The sequence below is a fragment of the Cynocephalus volans genome, chromosome 1 (assembly GCF_027409185.1).
Source record: "Cynocephalus volans isolate mCynVol1 chromosome 1, mCynVol1.pri, whole genome shotgun sequence".
NCBI classification, from domain to species: domain Eukaryota; kingdom Metazoa; phylum Chordata; class Mammalia; order Dermoptera; family Cynocephalidae; genus Cynocephalus; species Cynocephalus volans.
This window is the reverse complement of record NC_084460.1, coordinates 228,568,213-228,595,987: the sequence shown is the minus strand read 5'-3', so window position 1 is coordinate 228,595,987 and position 27,775 is coordinate 228,568,213. Positions and strand designations below refer to the sequence as shown.

General features: G+C 34.6%; 1 protein-coding gene across 1 annotated transcript in view; it reads left to right on the top strand.

Annotated features, from left to right (window-relative positions):
* LY75 (lymphocyte antigen 75) overlaps positions 1-27,775 on the top strand; it is an 82,216-nt gene that overhangs the window by 43,730 nt on the left and 10,711 nt on the right. The window contains exons 17-30 of the mRNA XM_063085637.1: positions 1,624-1,659; positions 2,030-2,205; positions 2,845-2,912; positions 3,188-3,267; positions 3,844-3,983; positions 7,505-7,610; positions 7,833-7,993; positions 11,453-11,582; positions 12,705-12,931; positions 16,468-16,633; positions 18,065-18,232; positions 19,522-19,638; positions 24,738-24,932; positions 27,195-27,421. Coding sequence (XP_062941707.1) covers positions 1,624-1,659; positions 2,030-2,205; positions 2,845-2,912; positions 3,188-3,267; positions 3,844-3,983; positions 7,505-7,610; positions 7,833-7,993; positions 11,453-11,582; positions 12,705-12,931; positions 16,468-16,633; positions 18,065-18,232; positions 19,522-19,638; positions 24,738-24,932; positions 27,195-27,421 — 1,997 coding nt within the window. The remainder of the gene's footprint in view (positions 1-1,623; positions 1,660-2,029; positions 2,206-2,844; positions 2,913-3,187; positions 3,268-3,843; positions 3,984-7,504; positions 7,611-7,832; positions 7,994-11,452; positions 11,583-12,704; positions 12,932-16,467; positions 16,634-18,064; positions 18,233-19,521; positions 19,639-24,737; positions 24,933-27,194; positions 27,422-27,775) is intronic.

Here is a 27,775-nt window from a genome sequence, read left to right as displayed (position 1 = left end):
GCGTTAATCTGTATTTTCTAGTCTTCATAAACAAGTTTTCCTCTTTGGTAGTATAAATCACCATGATCTTCTCTGGTTTTTGCCTTTTTATTACCAGGTTCTAATTAGTCCCATCTTCCCTAAAAAGGGTATTTTGACAACCTATAAATTGTAAGTTGCCTAGCCACAATGGATATATATACTTTTTAATTGACAAAACTGTGTCAAAAATGAGGCTTACAAAAATGTTTTTAGGAAAATTACCTATAATGCCACTACCGAAACACAAGTATTTTGATTGTATTTCTTCATACCTTGTACACACAAACATACTGGTAATCTTGTGTAAAAAATACCTTGCATTCTGTTTTTCTCACTAATTTAAAGACATTTAATGGTTAGACGTAGCTCCTCCCAACACACAAATGATCAGAAGTTTTTGACAAAATTGCAGACAAGAAACTATGTACATTTTTAACTGACTTGTGGCATCGTTCATGGAAATTATCCGATATGAAGAGAACTGGCTCAGAGAGGGAAATCAAAGATGCTGGATACATAGGCAGTCCTCTGAATAGAGTCTTCTAATACCTTAGCCTCTAGTACCAAAACAAAATTAAGAACAGCTATTTCACCCTGGATTTCTAAGATTAAGCAAATTATATCTTCGACTTGAAACCATTGTGACCTATAGCCAGATTGAAAAGGGGGAGGAAAGCAACTAGGATCCTTTGAGGAACTGCTCTGCACCCGACAGTGTGCTAGGTGCTTCCTCAGGGGTGATCACATATGATTGTCACACTCTCTTTGTGAGTTAGGTAGTAGAGACTCATTTTTATAGAGTAGAAAATTGAGATTTAGGGAGTTAAGCAACTTATCCAAAGTACCACACAGAAAGTGTACAAGGGCATTTGGACACTGACCCACCCAACTTCAAAGCTCGTAATTCTGTGTAACATACTGTATTTCTTCTGTTTCCATCTAGGAATCCTGGGTGATTTTTATTATTTTCCTCTAAGTTTTATCTTGACTTCTCAAAAGATCCAAAACTAGATCATTGTACATTGTTTCCAAGAGTATCTTGGGAGACAATAAACTCTGCCAACCTAGGTGTACAGAACAGTTACTCAGATCTCATTAGATGGAGAAGTGATTGCTGAATCCTCTCATTCTGCAATGATTATCTTGGTGCATATGCTTTAGTGCCTCTGTATGATGTATACAGTATTGTCCTTTACTTATTCTTGCTTTCTAATTATTAGCTATATTTTATCCATCTAGTCTTCCTTTGTGACTTCCGTGGTATAAGGTAAGGAACTGCTAGTAATATCGAGGATTCTTCAAAAAGTTCATAGAAGGATTCGTATTATCTTTTAATTCCATTCTTCCATGAATTTTTGAAGTACCCTTATAGTTTACTAACATTTAGCATATCTGCCTTTTTGATTGCTACTAATGTGGCTTTAGCATAGGCCCCACAAAATTCAACTCAGGTGATCATAACTTGAAATAAAATAGTTTGGCCAGAAATGGACGAACCCCAGCAATACTGCAAGTCCTTTTGAGCTACATTAGAGGCCCTGCCTATGCCATGATCTGTAATTGAGTACTACACTTAAGCCACCTGCTTTCTTCCTTATACAGGCCACACTCCAGAGACACCAGACTGGTATAATCCAGGTGAGTTGAGAAAACAGAAATTTAGCCAAAGCTGCTTTTACCTTTTCAATAATGTATTTAGCGAATTATTTACATGCCAGCTTCTTCTTTCTCATAACTTTAAGTGAAAAATAAGTTATCTTCAGGCAGGGAAGGTGAGTGGCTGGTGTGCAGTGAGGCCAGATTTTTCCTTCTCTGTGAGTGTCGGAGAGTGGCAGAGGCACTGGCCCAGGAATTCTTAGTTTGCTGCTGTCAGCACTGCCCAAACAGAGAGAGCCAGTAATCTAAATGGATTACTATTTATAAGTAGTTCTGAACATTAACCTGGGCGTGGAGGGTACAGTTCGGTTTGCACAGTTGTGACTCTGATTTTCTTCTCCTTCCTCTTTAGAGCGTGCTGGAATTCATGGACCTCCAGTTGTAATTGAAGGAAGTGAATATTGGTTTGTTGCTGATCCTCACTTAAACTACGAAGAAGCTGTCCTGTACTGTGCTAGCAATCACAGCTTTCTTGCTACTATAACATCTTACACAGGACTAAAAGCCATCAAAAACAAAATAGCAAATGTAATTTAAAAGAATGAACTTAAATATATTTATTATTTTTATTTTTGTCCTACTAAAAAGTATTTCAAAAGTAAATGTTCCTCTAACATAAGATATGCCTTACAAAATCCAAATTAGTTGTTACATGTTAGAAAAGTTACATAGAATTGCTTAATGTTTTAAAATATACAGAATTAATAGTAAATATCAATTTGTAAGTTGAACATCAGCAAATAATATAAATGATCCTAATTCCTTGTCACTTTTTTACTAAAAGTAACTTGAGTTTCTATTTCTACTAATAAGTAACTTTGCAAAATAGCTCTTGGGGAGAAAAAGAATTTGTATATTTTTAAATTTATAATTAATTGCAATAGGACACTGTATGCCCAAGTAATGTATTAATTCAATTAATGTATACACATAATTACAGCAACCATTGCTTTTATAGTCAAAATAGGGCCTGCCTGTGAATATGCAAAAAGTTTTCAAACTACTTTTTTGCTGAAAGGTCCTGGTTTATGTGATTTTAAGACCAAAGTAATGGGGAATGTCTGGAAGATTTGGTGGTTTGTGGTTATAGTAAGACAGAATATTTAAATCAAAACTCTCTTAGGAAACTCTACTCATATAAGAATGGATGTTTGGTTTGTTTTTCAGATATCTGGTGAGGAACAGAAGTGGTGGGTGAGAACTAGTGAGCAGCCAATAGATCGTCATTTTACATTGTATGTGACATCATTGATTCTGCCTTTGTAAAGTTATCACTTAAAAGAAACAGTCCCAGTTTTCCTTTTGCTAAATGCATTACTACATATAAATAGTTTTGAACATTAATCTATAAACTGCCTTGGTTAGAGAAACCAAGTCCTTTTTGCATGTTGGTGTCAAGAAAAAACTCGTATATAATAATGGCGTTAACATCAAAGTTAAAATAACAGTAAAAAACATAATAAAACATCTAATTACATTATGAGTTTTCATATCTCTCATTTTCTTTCAGCTCACGACATCCATGGCGCCACTTTACTATGACATTTGGAGAGGAATGCTCGTACATGTCTGCCAAGACTTGGATTATGGGTAAAGCTAATTCCAAATCCTTTAATGTTGATTATGTAATATGTGAACTTCAGGTCCAATTACTAGTTTAATCTTGTTTTCCTTTTGATTCTATGTTTAGTAGCTTCATCTTATTGTTAATGACAATAGTTCAAATTCCAAATGCAAATAAAGGTGCTTTTCACTGTGAATATTTTAACTTCCTTTATCCTAAGGTAGTTACTTAAAAATAAACTTAACCACTTTCATAATTGATAAGCTTATAGACAAATTTACAAAGATAAACAGGCAGGAGTTCTAAAATATAGTTTAGGTCCCTTTCCCCCTCACTAAACTTCCCCTTCAACTCTCTTCCTACTTCCTGCCATCACTTTTTGGTTATGCCAACTGTGTGCTTTTTTAATTGGCAATATTAGTATGCTATAACCTATTGATATGAATAATAATAGAAGACAGAAATGGCTAGAGAAGAAAGGCTATATATTTTAATCATTTGGGAAAGATTGATTTAGAGAGCCTTTCTTTACTACTGGATTGTTTTTAAAATGTGCTGAATGAAAAATTCTTATCATAGTAATTCTTCTTTTCATTTCTCAGACTTAAGCAAACCAGCAGACTGTAGTACCAAGTTGCCTTTCATCTGTGAAAAATATAATGTATCTCCATTAGAGAAATATAGCCCAGATTCTGCAGCTAAAGTACAATGTTCTGGGTATTGGATTCCTTTTCAGAATAAGGTAAAAAGAGCATTGCTACATTGTATAAGCAATAATTGCTTTCATGCTGGTTGTATGGCCTGTGGCAGAATGGCAGCCCATCAGACAACTTACACTGATAGCCTCTGCAGATTTCAGTATCCCACCTTGTCCTCTAGGTTGCCAGAAACCATGGGTGATAGCAAGGATTACCTCTCAAGTTAGTCATGCCTACAGGTCTTTCAAAGTGCAGCATTTCTGTTCTGTTGCTACTAACACTTAAATTGATGAAGGTGATCTGTCAATGAATAGCAATTCATTGAATAGTCATGACTATCTCTATGGTGTTTTCTTTTCCTTCTCAAGGAGAGCATCCAAGCAGCATCTGCCAATCAAATTAGACCAGCATTTCTCAAACTACTTTTCGGGACTACACGTATGCTACAAAATGTTAATCACCGATTTTGCCTCCAAATGGGGTTTTATGATTAAATAGATTTGGAAAATGCTGCATTCCATTATTTGCCTCTTTGAGATGCATAATGCAGATTGGCATTTCCTGGTTAGGAAATGCATTTGGCTGTTCAAAAGAGATTGCTGCAAGTATGTTAAAACTTTTATTCTTTCACAGAAAATATTTTTAAAGATAAGCAGGTTGGGTTGCTGTGGAAGCTCCATGAAGTCTTCAGAATCTGGCTCCTTTTGTTTCTGCTCCTCCATCCTTAATATAAAGCTTCCAGGCTCACATTCATGGTATTCTCTCAAGGGTCTTTTCTAGATGCCACCCAATAACTTTGCCTACATCTCATTGGCCATCCGAGTCTGTAAGAAGGCTGAAAAATATTTTGGTAGGATGTTTCAAAGAACATAATTTGGGAAATATTGCTGTACACTATAGTAATCAAAAAGAAAAGGAAGAGATGTGTCTGACAGCTGGAATCATCTGTAGTAAAGTCAGGAGTACATTTTGACTTTTAAAAATTAGGACAATCTTTTTACTTCCCCAGGGTACTGGACTATGCTTATTTGCATAGTCGATATATATTTGAATTAAAATATCCTACCAAGAAAAAGAGAGATGATTTCTTCTAAAATGTGTTTCTTGATGTAAGAAGGTGATCATTAAGAACATAGACTTTGAAATCAGGTGGAGCAGAATCTAAATGCTAGGGCCAGCCCATGGCTCACTTGGGAGAGTGTGGTGCTGATAACACCAAGGCCAAGGGTTCAGGTCCCTATATAAGGATGGCCGGTTGGCTCACTTGGGAGAGCGTGGTGCTGACAACACCGAGTCAAGGGTTAAGATGCCCTTACCCGTCATCTTTTAAAAAAAATAAAAAAGAATCTAAATGCTGACCTTACCACTATTGTGTGGCTGTTTTTTGTTTGTTTTTTGATTTTTTGTTTTTCTTATTGTAACATAGTTGATTGTACATATCTCTGGGATACAGAGATGAATATCAACACTGTAATATGTGATGCTCAAGTCAGATTATTATATCCAACAGTATACAATGTCATTGTTTTTCCCACCTCTGGTAACCTCAGTTCTCCTTTTGAAAGTTCAATGCATTATTGTGATTGTTGTATCTATCTATCTATCTATCTATCTATCTATCTATCTATCTATCTATCTATCTATCTATCTATCTATACACACACACATATATATATATACACACATGTTTAGTTTTTAGTTTTCACTTATGAGTGAAAATATACGATATTTCTCTCTCTGTGCCTGGTTTATTTCGCTTACTTGATTTTCTCTAAGTTCATCCATATTGCTGCAAATGGCAATATTTCTTTCTTTTTCATGGCAGAGTAGTATTCCATTGTGTAGATATACCACATTTTCCTTAACCAGTCATCTGACAATAGGCATTTAGGTGGGTTCCAACTCTTGGCTATTGTAAATAGAGCTGCAATAAACATTGGAGAGCATGTGTCTCTTCAACATGATGCTTTCCATTCTTTTGGGTATATACCCAGAAGTGGAATTGCTGGATCATAAGGCAGTTCTATCTGTAGTTGTTGGAGGAATCTCCATACTGTTTTCCATAATGGCTGTACCAGTTTACAGACCCACTAACAGTGTAGGAGGCTCCCCTTTCTCTGCATCCTCACCAGCATTTGTTGTTCTCCGTCTTTTTGATAATAGCCAGTCTAACTGGGGTGAGATATCTTAATGTGGTTTTGATTTGCATTTCCCTAATGCTGAGTGATGCTGAGTAGTTTTTCATGTGTCTGTTGGCCATTTATATATCTTCCTTTGAAAAATGCCTATTCAGCTCCTTTGCCCATTTTTAAAATTAGGTTACTTATTTTTTTACTGTTGTTTGAGTTCCTTGTACATTCTGGATATTAATCCTTTGTCAGATGTATAGTTTGCAAATATTTTCTCCCACTCTGTAGGTTTTTGTGTGTTCTTGCTCTGTTAGTTGTTTATTTTGCTGTGCAGAAGCTTTTTAGTTTGATATAATTCCATTTGTTTATTTTTCCTTTTGTTGCCTATGCTTTGGGGGTCATATTCATAAAATCTTTTCCCAGTCCTACTTTCTGAAGTATTTCCCATGCATTTTCTTTCAGGAGTTTTATAGTTTCGGGTCTTATATTTAGGTCTTTAATCCATTTGGGGTTGCTTTTGGTATGTGGTGAGAAGTATGAATCTAGTTTCATTCTTCTACATATGGATGTCCAGTTTTCCCAGCACCGTTTATTGAAGAAGCAGTCTTTTCCACAATGTATGTTCTTGGTGCCTTTGTCGAATATCAGTTTCCTATAGGTTTGTGGGTTGATGTCTGGGTTCTCTGTTCTGTTTCATTGGTCTGAGTGTCTATTTTTATGCTAGTACCATGCTGTACAAAAATTAGAAATGAAAAAGGAGACATAACAACCTACTACAGAAATACAAAGAATCATTAGAGACTATTATGACAACTATATGCCAACAAATTTGAAAAACCAAAGGAAATGGATAAGTTTCTGGACACATACAGACTACCAAGACTGAACCCAGAAGAGACAGAAAACCTGAACAGACAAATAACAAGCAAAGAGACTGAAGCAGTAATCAGCAGTCTCCCAACAAAAAGAAGCCCAGGGCTAGATGGCTTTGCTGCTGAATTCTACCAAACTTTTAAAGAAGAATTAATACCAATTCTCTACAAATTATTCCAAAAAATTGAAACAGAGGCCATTCTGCCAAACTCATTCTTTGTGGCTGTTTTACTTATAGGTCAAGTTACTTAACTTCCCTGTGCCTCAGTTTTCCCATTTGTTCTGAGAATTAAATGAAAATACTATGCAAACTGCTTAGCACATAGGAAGCATTCATTAAGTGGGAGATTAAATATGTATATTATATATATAAAATAGTTTGAAGGCCACTCTTCAGTTATTTAAATTGAGAGTATAAACCTGAATTCTCATGGTACTACTTCGTAAATTTTTATATCTCACAGACTGAGAATTAGCATCCCTCTAAAAGATGAGGCATTCTCTTCCTATGTGGGCTTTCCCATGTCTGGAATCTAATGCTTTATATGTGTCTTTGTTTTCAGTGTTTTCTAAAGATCGAATCCAGGTCTCTTCCATTTTCTCAAGCAAGTGATATTTGTCACTCCTATGGTGGCACCCTTCCTTCAGTGTTGAGCCAGAGTGAACAAGGTACTGGAATTGTTTGGGAAATAGTTTGTATTCTGATCTCTGGACCAAGTTAGTTTTGGGAGGCTATGGGGAATTAAATACACAAATGATCTTATTAAACTAGTTTTTTACAGATCAGGTAAAAGACTATCTTGATAAATAAGCAAAAGGTATTCATTGACATTTTTAGTGTGTCTTTAGTCTGAATAAGTCAAATGCTTTTAAAAAATCTCTTTCTAACAGATTTTATCACATCCTTGCTCCCGGATATGGAAGCTACTTTATGGATTGGTTTGCACTGGACTGCCTATGGAAGGATGAACAAATGGACAGATAACAGAGAGCTGGTATACACCAACTTTCACCCATTATTGGTTGGTCGGAGGCTGAGAATACCAGCAAATGTAAGTTTTTTTAAATCAGTAATCTATATAGCTCTGTGAAATAAGTCTTCCTTAAGTTATTGGATTAAGAAGAAGGGCCTATTGTATGATTTCATTTATACGAAATGTCCAGAATAGGCAAGTCTATAAAGATAGAAAGTAGATTAGTGGTTGCTAGAGGTTAAGGAGGATAGAAAGATTGGGGATAATGGCTAAAGTGTATTGGGTTTCTTTATGTGGTGGTGAAAACGTTCTGAAATTGTTTGGATTAATGGTTGCACAACTCTGAATACACTAAAAACTATTCAATGTATATTTTAAATGGGTAAATTGTATTAAATATGAATTATAGCTGAATAAAGCTGTTAGAATAACAACAGGTTCTTCCCCAACCTTCATGGATGCTCTAGTTTTTCACAGTAGCATCAGATATCATAGCACTTATTTTACAACCATGCAAAACCATCAAGTAGTAAGTTGTAAATAGAAGCAAATATAAATGTTTACATAACATTTTGGGAGTTTGGGCTCTCAGCCTCAGTCTCCTGGGGCAAAAAATACAAAATTGGTGATTGGTTATCATTTTTCCCAAAGAGCTAAATGAAAAGAAGCCATGGAAGGGAACAGGGCATTATATTGACAATAGTTAGGCTGATATGATACTGCTGCCCACTGCTTCTGTGCTCACTACTTTCTGGATGCAGACCACCTTTTGCACAAAGAGGAAAGATTGAAAAATTAACATGAAAGTCAAATTCCAAAAATATGTCCTACAAAATAATGAACTAATGTTCCTGACACAATGCTGCTTTGCTCAAGGTTGATGTAGGTGGCAAAGCGAACTCTGAATCATGTGTAACTGTGGACAGAGTAAATGTCAAAATAATACTTGGTTACTGTAGAAAATGTGGAAGTTATAGAAGAGTAAATACAGCAGAGGTAAATGTCAACCCTCATCCCACTTAAACTTAGGTCAGTGGCTTTTACACCTTTAACCCGAATCCATAGTAAGAATGCATTTAAATTGCCATCTAATACATAGATAAAGATATAATATTGAATTGAAACAAAAGTTTCAGAAAGTAATACTAATGCTTAGAGATTATGCACACTGATATTTTCATTCTATTCTATTTCATTCCATTCCTTTCTTATCCTATTCTTTTTTGTCCAATACTTTTCTATCCTACCCTATCCTATTCTGTTCTATTTCATTATCACAAATATTAGCCAAGGATCCACTGAATTGATTTCATGACCTACTAAATGAGTCTCAAACCATTTGAGCCCCGATCTAAGGAATCACAATGAGTGAACAGTGATTTCAGCATCTTTTCATCTAGAGCTTTTCCATACATTGTTTTCTCGACATAGATAAGATCATAGTGTATATACTATTGTACTCTAGTTTTCTCACTTAATATTGTGCCATAGTTTCTCATGCCATTAAAAGATCTACTTGATAAGTATTTTAATGGTTGTATAATATTTCTTGATTAATATGCCATTATTTACCCAAACAGTGTTGATTATTGGGTTGTTTCCAGTTTTGCACAATCATAATAGTGCTGCAGTGAACATCTTTGTGCATAATAGAATTAGTTATCCTTTATTATGTGCCGTTAAAAAATATTTTTACCTATTCTTGTCCATTCTTCCAAAAAAACTGTAGAATTATTTATTCAATTTCGAACAACAATAATTAAATAAGTAAGCTCCTGATGAGAATTTGACTATATTTTAGGGAAAATTGACGTCTTTTCCCTATTAGGCCTATGTTGTATAATTCATTAATAGATGTTATATTAAACCATTTTTATATTTGTGTCATAAAATCTGGTTGCTCAGAGCAAACTATTATTTTACTATTCTACTGAATTAGATTTGTTAGAATTTTATTTGGGAATGTTTTCATTTCTGTTCGTAGGGTTAATTTTGTATGCTGTATTGTCAGATTATTTCTTCTGATCATGTTGGCTTTGTAAGATGAGCTGGGCAGCTTTCTGTCTTTTCTGTGTTCTGAAATTATGACTCAGCCTGGAGGATTACCTTTTTATGAAAATTTGGAGGAACTACCTACAAATTATTAGAACCCTTTTTAGATATCACTCTGTGATGATAAAGGGATTTGCTGCAGTAGTTGAGGGTCTAAGCTGTAGAGTCAGATTCCCACTTCTGATTCACCTGTTCACTGTGCCTTTTGGAGTTTGCTTTCCTTAAGCCTCAATTTCTCATCTGTAAATTCTGATCCTGTTGTACCTACCTCATAGGGTCAATGTGGAGATTACATACAATAATTCATTTAAAGCTTCAAGCGAAATACCTGACACATAGTTTTTAAAGCTTAGCTATTATTATTAATTTTCAAAATCTTCCAAAGTTACTGGTACATTTTGGTGTTTCCGTGTTTCCTTATGACAGTTATGCTAATTGATATTTTTTAAGAAAGCTATCTATTTCATTTAGATTTTCAAATGTATTAGAATAAAGTTGTTTGTGGTATTTTTTAAATCTCCATATCTTATTTTGATTGTGTTTTTACTTTTTCTTATTTAAATTTTTTTTCAAAAACAGGTGCATGTTATTGGTTGTCTTCTCTCTCTTCTCCATCCTCTACTCCTATGGCTTGGCCTGTATTTATGAATACTACTTGTACATTTTTCTATCTTATTTTTCTTGGAGTTATGTTTTTGTTCATTTTCTAATCTTCCATATTGAATTCTGTTTTTCTTTTAAAAAAGAGAATACATTTAATAAAACACATTTGCCTCCACACAAAATTTTACCTGTATCCCTTTCTTTGATATTTCTCATTTTATTCTTTCCTATAATTATTTATTTCATTTTTGATTTAATATTTATCGAGTAGCATTTTTGTTTTATCTGTAGCTCCTGGGATAAGCTTACTTTGCTTACTTTTCTAAGTGTTATATATTTCAAACATACAGAAGAATACTCATATGGGGACAATATGCTTTGAATAAATTTTCATGTTTAATATTATTGATTTATGGTCAGAGAATGAAATCTAGATACTTTTATCTTAATATATGTAGGTTTTTATAGTGACTCCTATAGGATCAGAGCTTTAAGGTATATTTTCTGTTATGTGGCACAGTCATTACAAAAAGTTTATAAACATCTGATGAGTTAATAATCATTACATTTTTGCTTACTTGAACTGTCAAGACTGATAGAGTGTAAATGTTACTATAGTTCTTGTCATATTTCTAACAGTTTATCTGTTTAGAAGATATATTTATCAATATTGCCACTGTTTTGTTTTTTAATTTTTAAAGTTAATTGCTCTTTTCCTAGGCTTTGGAAGTTTATCAGGATTTTCTCAGAAATTTCATGGTCAGTTTCCTTATGGGATTTTTTTACAGGGGGAAAATCCATTCTGGAATCTTGAATTTTCTTATTAGGATCTTCAGACTGTTAGTTTCATAATTGCTTATACATATTTGCCTTTTTGTTTAGCTTTTTGAGGAAGAGTCCCACTACCACTGTGCTCTAATACTCAACCTCCAAAATTCACCTTTTACCGGGACATGGAATTTTACTTCTTGCAGTGAATACCACTACGTATCTCTCTGTCAGAAATATTCAGGTATCAATTATTATCTAGACAACTATGATACTTTATGCTGTAATATATATGCAGTTCGTTTTTATAAAAATCTTATAAATGGATTCGTACTAATTTATAATCATATAGCTTAAACTTTTAGCATGGCTAAATCTGTAGTTCAGTGAGTCAGATTATCTCAAATGGAATGTGATTTTTTTCAAGTATCACTGCCATACTTAATTACATATAAAAATTTAGAATCTGATGGAATATGTTAATAGTGCTGTCGAATGATAGTTATGGTTGAATTTTGTTATCCTTTCTACTCTGGCACTTTTTAGGCTATTTTTTATCATGGGGAAAGAGAAGAAAAAACTTAATATTTTTAGTTAAATACAATGTAAACATTCACTGTTAAATTTAGCACAGAAGAAAGATATGAAACATCATAAATGGATCACTATCTATGCCTTCCTACAATTCAGAAAACAAAATGCACTCTTAAAAATAGGAATCATCCATATCTTGAGAAAGATATTTCTTAAAAAGGTATTACATTGTTTTATTGACCAAAATGAGTTTTTAAAAAATGTTTAAGAAAAAATTTTGTCATGTAATGAGGACCTTAAGTAGACATTTCATGTACTAGAGCAAAACATTTTTGCTAAATTAATCTTTACCCATTTGTCCCACACTTTTTAGTGACTACCTTATTCAGAGAAGTACTGTAAAGCAATAATTAAAATACATCCTCTTGTGGGTGGTTTTGTACTTTTTTTTGTGGTAGCTTTCCCAGATGAAAACTTTGTAAGGGTACACAATACCTTGCTGAAGTTGTTCAAATAGAAGAGGTGTCTGGCACCAACATGAAATGGTGATCTTATTGCAGGCTACATCTATTCACAGCTTTTCTCTTTCCAAAATCAGATCAACTAAACAGAATTTTGTTCTGATTTTAGAAGACAAATGTTGCAGCTCACACATTTTACCTAAAGTGTACACAGCAAGACATTCCTGATTCTCCCACCCTGAATCTAAAATAAATAAATAGGTAAATAATATCTAAAGTAGACTAGTATGGGGATAAATTTGAAAAAAAATGTCCCATGACTTACAGAGTGGAGGGTGTTTGTTGTTGCTGTTGTTTTCTTTTACACACAGAAATTAAAGGCACACAGACCTTGCAGAATACTTCAGAAACCATAAAGTATCTAAATAACCTGTACAAAATAATCCCGAAGAATCTGACTTGGCACGAAGCCCTAAGGGAGTGTCTTAAGGATGACATGCACCTGGTGAGCATCACGGACCCTTACCAACAGGCATTCCTCACCGTGCAGGCAGTCCTCTGGAACTCTCCTTTATGGATTGGACTCTCCAGTCAGGATGTAAGTTTTCAGCCCCAACCGCTAGGACTGGGTGATGGAATGTGACATTTTTTATTGTACATAATGTGTCTTGTATCAGACTAAAAGAAACCAGAGGTCTTAAAATCTTACTCCAGTAAATTTCATGGAATATGTGGGTTTTAGTGGCAATTATCTTTCCACTATTGAAAGATCTAGAACTTCACTGTTTAAGTGAATAAAAGGTTCTAGTGGGCATGTATACTTGAGCACTTCTTTTTATTTATTCATATCAAAGACTGAGCTAAAATTGGGAGTTGCCATATCTCTTTAGCCAAAGGAAAGATGAGAAGAAGGGAAGAATTTAAAAATCAGATGGGTCTGGGCATGTGGAAGCATGGCGGATGGTGTTGAAGAGTCTTTTCATCACTTTAAAAATCAGCAGAGTGTAACAGGCTACTCTAAAAAAGGATTAGAATCACGTCATATCTCAAATCCTGAGCTTGAATAGAGATCTCATGTACATCTCATTCATTTCATAGCCCAGCAAAGAAGGCTGGTCTCCTATTAATTCCCAACACTAACCTATGTATAGGTAGCACAGACAGGAATAGTTATGCCACGGAAGCTTTTGGCTTAATTAAATGGGGTCTTTTTCTTTTTCTTTTCTTTTTTTTTGGATGAAGCTGTCATATTCTTCTTGGCGTTATAGGCCATTTTTGCCTCTTTTCTCAGCCATGGTATACCCCACTATGCCAAGATGGGTCCAGGGCTGTATGGAGAAAATGTGGTTGAAGACAATTTAGTCCTAGCACAATCCCAGAACTGAACTTGAGAATGGTTGAAAAAAACAGAAATGTAACTAAAAGCTCAATTAAAAGTAGCATCTAGAAATGGTGTGAAGAATAGTCTCTCTGAGCCTCTAGGTATTCTAAAATTTACCCCCAGATCAAGCCGGGTGATCAAGCGAGCTGCTTACCCAACCCTCACAGTGTAAGTCCCTTCACAGCATTGCTGGTGCTGATTTCTCTTTGGTGTTTGAGAGTCTGTGAAACCCATAGTTACATCTATTGTGAGGGTCGTAAAAGTTATTACATTCCCTAGTTCCAATCACCTTAAATCAAAAGCAGTATTTACTGTAGAAGATTTGTAAGGTTTAGTAAATTAAAAAGAAGAAAATTACAGTCACCTGTAATCCCATCTAAAGATAAATGTGATTTAATATTTTGATATATATCCTTCCAGTTGTTTTTCTGGGGTTTTTTTTTCTTTCTTTCTTTCTTTTTTTGGCAGCTTGCCAGTACTGGGATCCAAACCTTTGACCTTGGTGTTACAACACTGCCCTCTAATCAGCTGAGCTAACCTGCCAGCTCCCTTCATGTTATTTTTCTATGTACACATATTTGGTTTTAAGACAATTGGGGTCATACTGTTTTATAACTCTTCCCCTCTACTTAGTGATTTTAATGGTTTTGTATATTATCCTATTTTCAATCTTCACTATGGTTCTTTTTCTTTTCCCCTTTAATGTTAGCATATATCTGTGTCACTGTTTAGTATGTATCTTCATAAGCTGTCTTCAATCTTCGAAACATGGCAGGATATTAATAAATAACACTTCAAGTTGAAAGCAGTGAGAAGGTGTTAGAAGATTTTAGACAGAGTAGTAACAATATAAGATTTTTATTTAAGTCAAATGACAGTGGGTGGAGAGTAGGGGAGGAAGCGAGCAGTGTGGAGAGAGGGAGAATTTAAATTTTTTATACAAAAAATTTATTTTTATATAAATTCAAGTAGGAAATGATGTTAGCTTGAACCAAGGCATGTTTATAATATTCTGGGTTACATAAAGCCTACGATGTGGCCATGACAGTGGGTCGGTCAAGTACATAGAAGAGAAAGTACATAGAATTAGAGGAAGTCAAGAAGGCTTGGGAACTGGGTGAGTCATCCACATAAACACAAATGCCCCTAGGTCAGTGGTAGAGCCAGGAGGACAGTGAGGCTTGTGACATCTTGTTAGTGAGAGTCAGGGAGAGGAAAGGATTCTGAGAGTCCACAGTGGTAAGAAAGGCATAGACTGCAAAGGAAATGACCAAAAGGGATAAAAATACTTACTACCTGCACCCCCCATCATATCCCTGTGGTATCCAAGAATGGAAGAACAAACAGCCTTCCCTTGTGGGTGCTGAAAAAGATGACTTTCTTGGAAAAGCCAAAGTTAAATTAATTAAGGTCAGGAATTTAGTAAAGAGATATTTATAGTCTTATTAAAGAGATTTCATATTCAGTAAAGAGATGGAAGGTGTGGGATGACTTATCTACCATGGAATGGAAGTTCAAAGGCCCAGGGACAGGCTGGGGGGAAGCTCAGCAAAGGAGGATTCCAGAGTGAGGTATGAATGCAGGCAAATCACATCACCACAGGACTACGTTTGAGGCCACAGGGATTAACCAGCCCAAGGTTACAACCGGAATTCTGATCGAGAACACTTCAGAATGCAGCAGCAGGTAGTGTTGAGGCTTGAGTGTGTTTGCTGTTTATGGTTCACTGAGGAGGCTATATGTGGCCTTTGCTCAGTATTCCAAATAAACTAGCAATGCAAATTGCCTTGGGCCTCAGGAAAGCTTAGCTCCATGGCCTGGTTAGGCCAGCATTGGTATGTAAGGCCTGGAGCTCTGGCAGCACCATGGGAGAGCTCAGACAGGCCTCTATCCCAAAATCCACCCCCTGGACTTCTGTGCCTACTCCATAGAGCCTATCTCAAGACAGGTGGATAGTCAGGCCCTGGTCATGTGTAAAGACACATGTTCACAGACTTCTAGAGCACAATAGAATATAGTGAATGAGTAAGCTTCTCCCCAAAGACAAGTGAAAACAGCAGTGTGAGATCCACAGGCCTGAGGAGTTAAGAGGAAGGGAACTAACATTTATGTAGCTTTGTGTGCCAGCTAGCCCCCAGGTTATGTGTTTTACAGTTGTTACCCCATTAATTCCAGCCCTATGAAGTTAATTGTCTACCCGTTTAATAGATGAGGGCTGGAAACTTGGAGCAATAGCCTCACAAATCAAAAGCTTGTAAGTAACTGAAGCAGGATTCAAAACCGACTACGCTTAACTCCAAAGTTCTTTCCACTGTGCCACGTTGTCTCTGATTTAATCCGTGCTTGCAGTGGTCCTCACTCCATTTTACCATTCTGATTTCCAACCATTTGGAAAATGGTTGCGATTATGTGTGAGGCAGCCTAATGTAATGGTCAGGACATAGACTCCAGGGACCGATGGCCTGGATTAGAGTCCCAGCACTGCAGTTTATATTCTGTACGACTTTGCACAAGTTACATACTTCTGTTCCCTCATCTATAAAATGTGCCTCACTCATATGGTTGTTATGAGGATTAAATGTCAATATTTGAAAAGTGCACAGAACAATGCCTAGCACATAGTAGGTACTATGTAAGTGTGTGTTAAATATAAAATAAAATTTAAAGATCATTAGATTGACCTTGAGGGTCAAAATAATACAAAAGGGATAAAGTGAATATTGCTACTTAAAATGTATTTCTGTTCCTTGCAGGATGAACTCAACTTTGGTTGGTCAGATGGGAAACGTCTTCATTTTAGTCGCTGGGCGGAAAATAACCAGCAACTTGATGACTGTGTAGTATTAGACACTGATGGATTCTGGAAAACAGCTGATTGCAATGATAACCAACTGGGTGCTATTTGCTACTATCCAGGAAGTATGTGAATTTCAAATATTTTAATTCTTAAATTATCATCAGTCTTAGGAATAGTAGAATTTCTTGGGAGTGGTTTTGTAAAATCTGGTTTTGGAATTGTGAAGAAATTATGATGATGTCCTATTTACAACAGAATTTGTTGTGAAGATTTATATTCAAGTAAAATTATTATATATTAGATATTTTGTCATTAATTAGTTATTTTAGACATTTTAATCTTATTTTTATGTCAACCTGCAGTGGTGATTGACACCTCAGTTTAAGTCCTATTGTTACTCAGCCTCATTTTGCATATATTTTGTATTTATATTGGTATAGAAAACTTACATTTGTGAGAATTCTTTCATAATTCTTAACATCAGCAACTAACATGCTGCCGCTGTTAAGATTCAGTGGGTTGCAAGTAATAGTAACAAGCTCAAGGTAGCTTAAGCCTAAGGGAAATTTAGAATCCCCAAAATGAGGACGGAGCTGAGTCTCCTGGGGAATGGGAATCAGGAACCCAGAGATACTCTCTTCTACCTATCATTTCTGTTCCTCTGTGGATCTGCACTCTTCTCTTTTTATGCTTTCTGTCTCTCTCTGCACATAGTGGACCATGGCAGCTCTGCGGCTTTCAGTTATAGCTATAACTGGAGAGGAATTGACAATTTCTGAATTCCGCTTTTCAGATCCTTAGAGAATGTGATGGACTCAGCCTGAGTCAGGTATGCAAGCCCAATTAGAAGAAAGTGTTTTCACAGCAGTCAGGGGCCCACATTTGTGGGTTTGTGGTAGGAAAAAAGACACCACTTCATGGACAAAGGAATTTGTTGTGAGCTAGGAGAGAAACTGAATGGTTTCTACTACATATTAAATAGTTTGATTTATTTTGAGTAGAGCATATCTATATTCACATCTTCTTGAACACATGGCCTTTATATAAAATGAAAAAAAACATAATCAAATTTCCTAGATGCCAGATTTTAAACATTTCTCTTTGATTTGGTTAAAGCAATAACTTATCTAGAATACCAAGTATTTTGTTAAAATGCTTCTTTAAAATTAGAGATACCAGTAGCCAGAAATTTGAAAATGAATTCTCAAAGTTATAATTAGGTGCCTATTATTAATATGTTCATAGAGTTTCTCTGAGATGGTCCCTTGTACTTGACATTTGGTAATGCAGGAAGACAGAAACTGCATTTAACCTAATATCACCTCATTTTTTACTTTCTTCCACTCCACCTCAGGGCTAAGAAAATGTGTTAAATGATTTTCTTCCCTTAGAAAGCTGGCTTTCTATACACTATATTTGAGTACAAACAGAAAACAAGCATCACTGGCTATTACTTCTTGGCTTCCTGAATATTTCCTACAAATAAGTCTAATGACTATGAACAGGATTTAACATTTATATCTGAAATTAGAATTCATTAACTTTCTTTCTAGATGAGACTGAAAAAGAGGTCAAACCAGTTGACAGTGTTAAATGTCCATCTCCTGTTCTAAATACTCCATGGATACCATTTCAGAACAGTTGTTACAATTTTATGATAACAAAGAACAGACATATGGCAACAACACAGGATGAAGTTCACTCTAAATGCCAAAAACTGAGTAAGTATATTATACTGTCATTATATGAGACTATTATACTATGCTCATTTTTTAAAAATCTCACCTGTGTTAGAAATATTTTTCTTTTTTTATTTTTATTTTTATTTTTTTGGTGGCTGGCTGGTAACAGGGATTGAATCCTGGACCTTGGTGTTATCAACACCATGGTCTAACCAACTGAGCTTACTGGTTAGCCAGTATTTCTAATTAGTGCTAGTAACTAGATGTCAAAAATGTTCATCTCTGGGCCAGACCCTGGCTCACTAGGGAGAATGTGGTGCTGATAACACTAAGGCCACAGGTTCAGATCCCTATATAGGGATGGCCCGTTAGCTCACTTGGGAGAGTGTGGTGCTGACAACACCAAGTCAAGGGTAAAGATTCCCTTACCAGTCATCTTTAAAAAAAAAAAAAAATCTTAGAAAAGAAGTAGCTATGATTGAAAAAATACACATTTCACACTTTCAGCTCTCAAGACTTTTTAGACAATTCCTAGGAGATCTCCTGAGGATTATGACTTTTGAATGATGGAACTGATAGTACTATGAACTTTATGGAAAGTTCCTATGGAAAACTCAAGCCATTATTCCCCAGAGTGTGTTCTGTATAACACTAGTCTTGAGAGAGGTACTACAAGAAAAGATGCTTAGAAAAAGAACAAGATTGAGAAACACTAAACACCATAGCCTCCTGTTGGACGCTATCAAATGCACGAGTACATTAACATATACTAGAAGAAATACTGGCATAATACTGGTTTAAACTAGTTTAACTTTGTTTAAACCAATGTTTGCAAACTTTTTATCCATGTAGACCTTTTCTGAGGAACCCCCTTGTAAATGAGGAATACCCTTTGGGAAATATTAAACTTTTTTAACCCTAATAAAATAGTGATCTCTAAGGAAAGGAAGATCTGTCTTATAGTCCATCCAAGAAGTTTTATTTATTATAGAGTAATCTTTGACAGTATATCGTTAATATAGATGGATCTGTACCAACCGAAAATGAACCTTAAATGGGGGGGAAGTAAAAGGGAATCAATGTTTTAAATTCTTTATTCAGCTACTAATTTTTCACTACAAGATCAAAGTTAACATGAAAATGTTTGAAAACTTCTTAAGCTATTCATTTTAGTACAAGATAGTTTTAATTTAATTAATTTAGTCTTTCTGATTTTCTAATATTGTTTTAGTTTATATTAAACTGGAAAGTAAAATTTTCTAAATCTATCACGTAAAGTGTTCTGAATAAGTAATTATTAAAATTATTGACTATTTTTTATTTAACAGATCCAAACTCACATATTCTGAGTATACGAAATGAAAAGGAGAATAACTTTGTTCTTGAGCAACTTCTATATTTCAATTACATGGCTTCATGGGTCTTATTAGGAATAACTTATGAAAGTAAGTTGTAAATCTTCCAATTTTCTCTATTTATATTCAGACTTCCTTATAACATATTTATCAAGTTACAAAAGTATAGTTCTTCAAGGTACATGTTTATCAATACACAAAAGTATAATTATGCTCTCTGCTCTGCTGTTGCCACCTTTACCACCAAGCTTAAATGATGGAAAATAATTTACTTTCTCCACTCTTCTTTCTAGCAAATCAAGACTAATTAAAAATGACCACACTCCTATGTTGCCTTGAGTGCAAAATATTGCTTTTTTTATTGTATTAGGTTTTAATGTGGGTATGAAAATCTCAAAATATGTTTTGAACCCCTAATATGATCTAATCTGAGGTCATTGTGTTTTATGTGCTTAAAAACATTGACTCTGATTACATTTTTTATTGTAATCGATATGAACTTCTATACATGGATTCATAATCCAGCTGCAGAATTATAGGGGTGAAGGAAAAGTGGTTGAATACAAACGGCTTTGATATTTTAATTACTGTAATAATATCAGTATGGATATAAAATGCAATGTGACTACTATAGAAGGCTTCATAGAATCATAGTCTGACTAATAGGAGGAGAAGGTTCAGAGGAGGGAGGATGTCTTACATTATTCTGCACTGTACACAATACTGTACATAGTACTACACCCAGAGTATTGTGTTGAGTTCTGGATGTCACATTTGAAAATGAGTCAGAAGACAGAAAATAACAAGTGTCAACAAGGGTACAGAGACATTGGAACCCTCATAGATTGCTTAAGGGAATGTTGAATGGTGCAGTTGATGTGGAAATCAGTTTGGTCATTCTTCAAACAGTTAAACATGGAATTACCACATGACCCAGATATTCTACATCTAGGTATGTACCCCAAAGAATTGAAAACAGGTATTCAAACAAATACTTGTACGTCAATGTTCATAGCAGCACTATTTACATTAGCCAAAATTTAGAAACAACCTAAATGTCCATCAGCTGATGTATATATAACCAAAATGTGGTATATCCAATGAAATATTATTCGACCATAAAAATGAAGTATTGACATATGTGATAAAGTCTATAAAAAATTAAATATTGTATGATTCCATTGTTATGAAATATCCAGAACAGCTAAATCCATAGACATAAATCAGATGAGTAGTTGCCAGGAACATGGGGAATGGTGACTGCTTAATATGGATACAGGGTTTCCTTTTGGGGTGATAAAAATATTTTGGAACTAGATGGAGGTGTTGGTTGCAAAACAGCGAATGTACTAAGTGCCATTGGATTGTAAACTTTAAAATGGCTGTTTTTATGTGGATTTTAATTTAATTTTAAAAAGTGTGGTAGATATAGGTCAATTAAATAGTATTGAAAGTCTAGAAATAACCTTAGATTTATGGTCTGTTGCTTTTTTTGCTTTTTTTTTTTTTTTTTTTTGACAAAGGTGCCAAGACAATTCAATGAGGGAAAGAATAGTCTTTTCAACAAATGATGTTGAGACAACTGGATTTCCACATGGAGAAGAGTGAATTTGAACCCCATCTTCACACCATGCACAAAAATCAACTAAAAATGGATCATAGACATAAACGTAAGACTTAAAATTATAAAATTCTTAGAAGAAAATATGAGTAAATCTTAGTGACATTGAGTTAGGCAAAGCCTTCTTAAATAAGACACCAAAAGCACAACCAACAAAAGATTAAATAAATAAATTGGATTTCATAAAAATAAGAAACTTATGTTTCAAAGGACACTATCAGGAAAGTGAGAAGACAACCCACAAAATAACAGAAAATATTTGCAAGTCAAATCTAATAAGGGACTTGTATCTAGAATGTGCAAAGAACTCTTACCCAATTAAAAATGAATAAATTGAATTTTATGATATGTGAATTATATTTCAATAAACACTGTTAAAAAATGAAAAAAAAAAAAAGACCATGCTCCCATATAAATTTCCAGTACTTACTTTTTATCTCTACTAACTATGTGGGATGAATGAGAATAGAATCACTCTTCTACTAATATTGCACCTTTGGGCCTACAGCATTGGCTTGAGGTATACATATGGTAAACGTTAGGAAAATGAGACACATGGTCTGACCATGGGATAGGATATTTGAAATTTGAAGTAAATTCCACAAATCCAAAACATGATTAATATGAAATTTTTAAAAGCAGAGAGTCTAATATAGAGGAAACAAGACTAATTTAGAAAGATACTCAGAGATGTCCTGAAAAACCATAGAATTTTTGGACTTAGGGAAAAAAAATCTGTCTGTGGGCATAAGCAGCAAAAGTATACATTTACCTTAATAAGGGGCACAGGAAAAGAAGCTAAATTACTCAAATCTGACCATTTTGAAAACAGGCTTCTCCTTTGCTATCAAACCTGTTTTTTACAGTTGCCATGGTTTTCCTTAAATGTTTAGTTTGCTGATGAGTTAATGAAAAGTAAACTATCAAGCAATAGATAAGACTTGGTTTGCCAGTTGAGGATGAGTTCATCATAGTAGAACATAGTTGGCCCAAGTTTTTTCTTCTGTGACATTTGAGTACCCTTAAATTTAGGAGTGGAGAAAAAAATTGAAGAGAAATAAGGTGGAAAGTTCCCAGGCTTTACCTGGAAGTGACTGAAGAAACAGTGGTCTTGTATTGAACAGTGGAGACCACACCTAAGATATTGAGATTTAAATTGTACCCTCTGATGAAATGTGTAATTGTACTATCAGACACAACTAAAAATGTATTCTATATTCTGAAAAAGTATTTTCAGATCCGAAGACTTCTTTTTAATTTTCTTGACTTCTTTTATAAAATGTATAAATAACAATGTCTATTAAAATATACAGACATAAGAGGGACATAGAAAAATGTTTTAAGCAAACAGCAAATTTGTTTTAAATCTAATTCTTACTGGTTTATTTATTTACATCCATAAGTCACTGTTCTTAACTACTTCAGTAAACTTATAGAATGCCTAACTGTATATAGCATCTATATGAAGGATTTTGTTTTTTAAAACATTCTGACTTTTCAACAGTAGGACCATGAATTGAAATTACTAAGAGCAACCACAATATGTCAATTGAGAAATACTTCAAGCCAAGTGAAGTGACCTGTGCTTATAGCGACTTTAGAAATATACCATTGTGTGTCATATTGGTCAGAAAATTCATAATTTTAAAGTTTGAGAGAGGTACAGAGGAAGTGGGGTACATGAGGCGATATTCTGCAGTAAGGAGGAACCATATCATGTGTGCGGTATTTCCGGTGTGTTGTTGCTGCAGGCAGATGATTAGGTGTATTGCCTTGGGAGATGGTACCAGTGAAAGGTAGAAAGAACTAGAACAACACTGGGTATGTGTAGGTAATGGTGGCCTTACTCTTCATACCAATTTATAATTTTTATAGACCTAGCAACTTTTTTTTCCAAAGACTTTATTGAGACATATTCCCATACCATACAATTCAGACATTTGAAGTATACAAAATAACAGCTTTTAGTATAGTCACAGAGTTGTGCAACCATCACTATCTCAAAAAGAAACACCATAACCATTAGCATTTCCTCCCCTCTCCCAGCCGTTTAACAGATTGCCTATTCTAGACATTTCGTATAAATGAGATTATACAATATGTGAATTTTTTGTGACTGGTTTCTTCCACTTAGCATAAAGTTTTCACTGTTTAGCCATGTATCAGGATGTCATTTATTTTATAGCTGAATAATATTCATTTTACAGATATACAACATTTTATTTATCCATTCATTAGTTGATGGACATTTAGATTGTCTTCACATTTTTGGTTAATTATGAAAAATCCTTCTCTGAACATTCATGTACAAATTTTTGTGTGGACATATGTTTCCATTTCTCTTGGGTATACATCTGGAAGTGGAATTGCTGGGTTTTTTGTTTAGCCATTTGAAGAATTGTGAGATTATTTTTCAAAGCATCTGTACCATTTTTTATTCCCCACCAGTGTGTGAGTTCAAATTTTTCCATATCTATGCCAACATTTGTTTTTATCCATCCAACGAAGAGTAAACTATCAAGCAGTAGATAAGACTTGGGTTGCCAGCAGATGATGAGTTCATCATAGTAGGTCTTAGTTGGCCCAAGTCATTGAGGTTTCTGTTGCATTTCCTTGATGGCTAATGATGTTAAGCATCTTTTCATGAGCTTATTGGTTAGTTGTATATCATCTTTAGGAAATTTCTACTCAGATGTTTTGCCCATTTTTAATTGAGTTATTTGTCTTTTTTATTGTTGAGTTGTAAGGATTTTTTATACAAGCATATTCTGGATATAAGTCCCTTGTCACATAAATGATTTGCACATATTTTCTCCCATCACTCTCCTGATAGCACAAAAGTTTTTAGTTTTGATGAAGTCCAATTTATCTTTGTGTGTGTGCCACTTGTGCATATCTAAGAAGGCTTGCCTACCCCAGGGTCATGAAGACTTACTCCTATATTCTCTTCTAATAGTTTTATAGTTTTAGCTCTTCCATTTAGATCTATGATCTGTTTTGAGTTAATTATTGTGTATGGTGAAAGGAAGGGGTTCAACTTCATCTTTTTTGCATACGGATATTCAGTTGTCTAGCACCATTTGTTGAGACTATTCTTTCCACATTGAATTCTCTTGCACCCTTCTTAAAAATCAGTTGACCTTAAATGTGCACAATTATGATCATTTTAGGTCCAGAGAAGAGATTTCTGTCACTAGTTTTGTAATATATCAATGATTTTCTAAAATGAAATAGTTATGTTTGTTTCCACTGCAACTAAGCACATATATAAGAGAAATGAATGTTTGATGGAAAAAAACCTAAAATGTTAAGTTATTGAAGGGTGATGGAATTATAGATAAATTTTAATTATCATGTTTATAATTTGCATTTTCCAAATTAAAAATAAGCATGACCTATGATTTACTTTTATAATCAGGAAATATTTTAATGGGATATACATAATCATAAACTTTTATAAGTTGGGAAAAAGAGAAAGAAAATTAGTCAAGTTTGAAATATTAACCTTATAATTAACTTGACTTGATTTAATCTCTAAGCATAGAAAAAAAAAATGTTTCTTCTCTAGATGATTCTCTCATGTGGTTTGATAAGACCGTACTGGCATATACAAACTGGAGAGCAGGAAGACCAACTATTAAAAATGGCAAGTTTTGGGTTGGTTTGAGTACTGATGGCTTCTGGGATATTCAAACCTATAATGTTATTGAAGAAACGCTTTATTTTCACCAACACAGCATTCTTGCTTGTAAAATTGAAATAGGTAAGTATGCCAATGTAGAGTTTCCTCTCCAGGAAAAGGGAATATAAAAGGCCATGAGCTCCACTAGTAAGAATCTTGCAGCCGTGGTTTTTGAATTCAGTCCTATGTGGAGGCACTGCAGAGGTTACGGAGGAAGGAAAAGACATGGTCCCTGGTGTCATGGTCTTGACCTTGAGGAGTAAAATGTAGTTGAGGAGATGGCATTAAATTCTTTATTATTGTTTTATGTAGGTTAGTCTTAGGTTCTATGGTATATAATTAACTTTGTTGGGAATTCAAAAGAGATGAATGAAAACAGGAGTAACGAAAACAAGGAACGCCTTCAGGAGGATGTTAACCTTGGTTGGGCCTTGAAGGATGGATAGGATTTTTAGAAATAAGAAAGTGTGTTTGGGTAGAGTTTTAACATTCCAGACAAAATGCATGTTAGTTTTAAATTTTTCACAGCTTAAAAACTGTTACCACCTCTCTGCTGTAAGCCCTCTGCTAACATGGAGCCTATCACAATGGCATCCCAGCTGATGTCTCCCTTCATAGTGCTGCAGAGTAACTTCCTGAAGACCACTGCCACCAGCAATATCCAGGGATTCCCTATTATCATTTACTTTGAGTCCATGTAAATGTCTGGACTTTTTAGAAATCAGTTTCTATTCCTAATTTCTAGGCCTTCTCCCAGCCCTCATTTTTTTCCGCATTTGTGCTCAGTAAGCATCTTTTCCTCATTCAGGCTGATTTCTAAATGGTCTCATGTATAGTATATGTCCATCCTCATATTTACACCTTTGTTTATGTTTTCTTCCTGCCAAGAATGTTTCCACTTGTTTCTTTCTTTCTTTTCTACATCTTTAATAAACTTTTCATTTAGGAATAGCTTTAGATTTACAGAAAAGTTGCAAATATAATACAGAGAGTTCCCATATATTCCATACCCCATTTCCCCTGTTGTTGACATCTTACATCAGTAAGGTACATTTGTTACAACTAATAAAACAACTGTGATACATTATTATTAACTGAAGTTCATACATTACTCAGATTTCCTTAGTTTTTGCTTAATGTCCTTTTTCGGTTCTGGATTTCAATCAGGATATCACATCACATTGAGTCATCATTTCTCCTTAGGCTCCTCTTGGCCATGACAGTTTTTCAGACTTGTTTTTGATGACCTTGACGGTTTTGAAGAGCACTGGTCATGTGTTTTGTAGAATGTACCTCAGTTTGGGTCGGCTGATGTTTTTCTCATAAATAATTGGGGTTCTGAGTTTTTTTGAGGAAGAGCACAGGTATAAAGTGCCCTGCTTATCACATCATATGAAACGGTACCAACTATTGTATTTTAACCTTGAGCACCTGGCTCAAGGTAGTGTTTGTTAGGTTTCTTTGTAAAGTTCCTCTTTTCCCCCTTTTCCATATTACATACCCTTTTTAAGGAAGCCACTATTCTCAGTCTACACTTACAGAGTGGAGAGTTATTCACCTTCCTGATGAGGGAATATATATAATTTATGTGGCATTCTGCCAGGAGATTTGTCTATTCTCTCTTATTTAAAAATTTATTGAGTCATTTATTTATACCCTCATAATTGTGGTATAAATAAATACCACAATTTATTTTAGCACTTCCATACTTCCTTTTTATTCTTAATTTCACCCAACCCTCTAGACCTAGTATAGGCTCATGGTTATTTATTTCATTATAATCCAAAATACTACATTATATAATATTTTGCTCAAATTGTTCCAGTTTGGTTATTGGGAGCTCTGCCACTGGCTTCTATGTCCCTTTGAAATACTCTCATCATTGTGGTCTTGTTGTTTTTGTCTTTAGCACTTTCTTACTTTCTGGTTACATATTTATTTTTAGTCTTAATTCACTTAACCCTCCAGACCTGGTTTATGAAGCAGACTTCCTGACTCCTCTAATTCAGTTGAATCTCTTCTTCTCTAGTTGGTCTCACATATCCTAGTGGTTAATAGTTTTGCCCTCATTACAGGCATTGTTGATTTCTGTCTCCAACTAATATGTGAGCTCCTCAAATGAAAGACTTTGTTTATGCCTTTTTTTAATCAACTAGACAACTGTAATATTTAAGAAACTATTGTATGTGCTGTGGCAATAAGAAAAATAAAGTATGCATTTGACCTCTCTTATTAATAAGAAACCTGGTTTTATGTAACTTTTGAAATGATTGCATAATATCCAAAATATGTATTTGAAGTAATTTAAATTTAATTACTAATACTTTAATTTAAATATTATAGTTGACTACAAGGAAGAATATAATACTACACTGCCACAGTTTATTCCATATGAAGATGGTATTTATAATATTATTCAAAAAACAGTAACATGGTATGAAGCTTTAAACATGTGTTCTCAAAGTGGAGGTCATTTGGCAAGTGTTCATGACCAAAATGGCCAGCTCTTTCTGGAAGATATTGTAAAACGTGATGGATTTCCACTATGGGTTGGGCTGTCAAGTCATGATGTAAGTCTTGCTTTTTTTCCAGAAATTTTCCAAATCTGTTACTTTGAGGGTTGTTGGGAGTTTGAGCATAAAATATTAATTCAGAGTACATTATCAGATTAAATCTTGGGACTCAGTTTGTATAGCATAGTGCTTTCTTACCATTTACAACATAGAACAAGTAGAAAATTATATTTATAGGATACACTAGGACAAATGGCCAGGCTATCCCAAGGGCCCAGTGCATTAATATCTCAACAAAACCTCTGTAAGCATATTTGGAGGAGACCAATTGGAAAGCTAGTGAAAAGGAAATAGCATAAAATCAGAAAAACTTGAGTTTCAATACTAGTGGTGAGTCTTCTGTTTATGTGC